This window comes from Python bivittatus, unplaced genomic scaffold (genome assembly GCF_059951505.1).
Source record: "Python bivittatus isolate LINGU-HERP-01145 unplaced genomic scaffold, Pbiv_v1 ctg000470_np1212, whole genome shotgun sequence".
Lineage (NCBI taxonomy): Eukaryota > Metazoa > Chordata > Lepidosauria > Squamata > Pythonidae > Python > Python bivittatus.
Genome location: NW_028277065.1, coordinates 933,502 through 936,003, shown reverse-complemented (window position 1 = coordinate 936,003; position 2,502 = coordinate 933,502). Strand labels below are relative to the sequence as shown.

The 2,502-nt window shown below is 34.5% G+C and overlaps 1 protein-coding gene across 1 annotated transcript; it reads right to left on the bottom strand.

Annotated features, from left to right (window-relative positions):
• Positions 1 to 1,249: 1,249 nt before the first annotated feature.
• Positions 1,250 to 2,227, bottom strand: LOC112542910 (olfactory receptor 14J1-like). Its single transcript, XM_025176893.1, has one exon. The coding sequence runs from the start codon at positions 2,225 to 2,227 to the stop codon at positions 1,250 to 1,252; it is 978 nt and encodes a 325-aa protein (XP_025032661.1).
• Positions 2,228 to 2,502: the final 275 nt, after the last annotated feature.

The following is a 2,502-nucleotide window of genomic DNA, read 5'->3' as shown; positions in this document are numbered from 1 at the left end:
GACTTGACCATTGCTAAGCAACAATGTCCACTCCTACGGCTACCTAGCCAGTCATGTTTGAGAACGGCTCATCTCCTGTAAAACCTATCTTCAATTGACCTTCAAGCCCCCTTTTTGTGATCCGTGAAATGTCTTTTGCAACTGAAAGTCAGCCTCTAAGAAAAAATGAGAATTTCTAGAGTCTTTATTACTAATCTTCGTTTGACAGGAAAACAAGACTGAAAACATTTTTCTCTAGACTATTTGAGGATTTCCAATTCAACCTCTGAAGGAATATATCTCCTGATCTGCCACCAGGCAAAAAACAGAATATCCTGTGGATACCTTCTAGAGGTAGAATGGTGTATATTTGAAGAGTATCTTTGAACTCTTGGACTCTTTCAGACTCCCTGAAATGGAATCAGAGTGGGCTCAAATCTATTCCCATTGACATTCACACAACAAGCAAGCAATATTTTGAAATCGAACAATAGATGTGGAATTATGATAGGAGTCACATGATTAGTATTGGACTAATTTACAAGCTGAATGTACTCCATGCCTTCCTGTCTAACTACTACCATCTACAAGAATACTTTCAACATGTGAATTATCTATGAAAGTCAACTGTTTTAAAACCATAAGTGAAGATACATTGTTCGAATCCTTTAAAATTTAAGAAAGTACTGGTCACTGTAAGTATTTTCAAAAAGACTAAGAAACTAAGGAATTTAACTATGCATATTATTTCTAAGTTGATTATTTCCAGTATGGAAAATAGAACTGTCCTGGTCATCTTATTGTTAATGTTTAGGTAATTATTAATATCAAGTAATATACAGGAACTTTAGAGATAATGAAATATTAATTTCCCCAAAGTTTCTTATTTGTTCTTTCAGATTTTTGGTGATTTTTTTTAAAAACCACACCAATATTTTTATTTTTCTCAAAAGCATTTCCTAACATCCTAAAGAAACAAACACTAGTTTACATTATTTTCAAATGTATTTCATCTCTGCTTTATACTAATACACATATGTTTTACACATTTTCTCTGATTTTTCAACTTTCATTTCATTTCCTTTTACAATTGGTGTCTTCAGGATTACATGTGAAGCAAAAACAAAAACAAAAAAACAAAGTGTTTAGTTTAAATCTCTTCTGGAAATGACTCAAATTTCACATCATCATCATCTGCATAATCACAATCTTTTGAGCTTAAGAAAGTGTGTAAATGTTGAGGAAGTTAATTTTAGTCTTATTTTCTGTGTCACCTTTTTTTCTTTCCCATTAAGATAGATAAACAGGTAGATATACAGTTCACCATTTTGTCAAAACGAAATGACCACAGAAGTTTTGAAAGAGCAGCTTTAAGGTCTTTGTTTCTCATGCTGTAGATTAATGGATTCAGCATGGGTGGAATGATGGAATAGAGTATTGTAATTATAAAATCAAGATGTGATGGCCTGTTAGAAGCGGGTCTTAGATAAGCAAATGAAACAGTAAACAAAAATATGGTGAAAACAACGAGGTGAGGTAGGCAAGTGGAGAAGGCCTTTTTCCTCCCTTGAACAGAAGGAATTCTCAGAACAGCTGAGAAGATCTTCACATAGGTAACAACAATGAAGATGAAACATCCAAATCCTAACATAGCATTGAAAACTAAAACTCCAATTTCATTTATATATGAATCAGAGCAGGCAATCTTCAGTAAATGTGGGATTTCACAATAGAACTGAATGATAGTATTAGAGCAGAAAGGAGTAGTAAATGTTTCAATACTGTGTAATGAAGCACTGAGAAAACAAGCAATCCACACAATGCCAACCATTATGGAGCAAGCCTTCCTGTTCATTATCATTTCATATTGCAAAGGATTGCAAATGGCAACATATCGATCATAGGCCATGACAGTTAAGAGGGCAACATCAGAGCCCAGAAAAAAGACAAACAAGAGGACTTGAGCAACACACCCTGAATACGAAATATGCCTTGTATTCATAAGGCAATTGAAAACAGCTTTGGGAATAATAACTGAAACTGAGCCAATGTCCTGCATGGCTAAGTTCATCACAAAGAAGTACATGGGAGTGTGCAGGTGGTGATCAGAAACAACAGCAATGATGATGAGAAGGTTCCCTGTTACTGTCATGAAATACAGTGTCAGTAATAAAGTTGCATACATAACCTGTAGCTTCCAAATCTTTGAGAATTCCAAGAGAAGGAACTCAGATGTGTGATTATCCATTCTTAATCATGAAATATGGCATCCCTAGAAGGTGGGGAAAAAAAATAGTGTGGTTCGATATTTTCTATTCTGTGAGTTTGGAAAGAACATCTGTTCAATGTTCAGTAAAATTCCATTCAATCTTTTGGGAAAGAAAAGTCAAACGGACTGATCTTTTTATCAAGATAGATTGCTATGTACAGTATTCCATTACACTATTATAGCTGTCAGCAATCCCTTTCTCTGCATCATTTCTGGGGAATTCTCCATCTTCATTAATTTTATTGCTTCTCTCC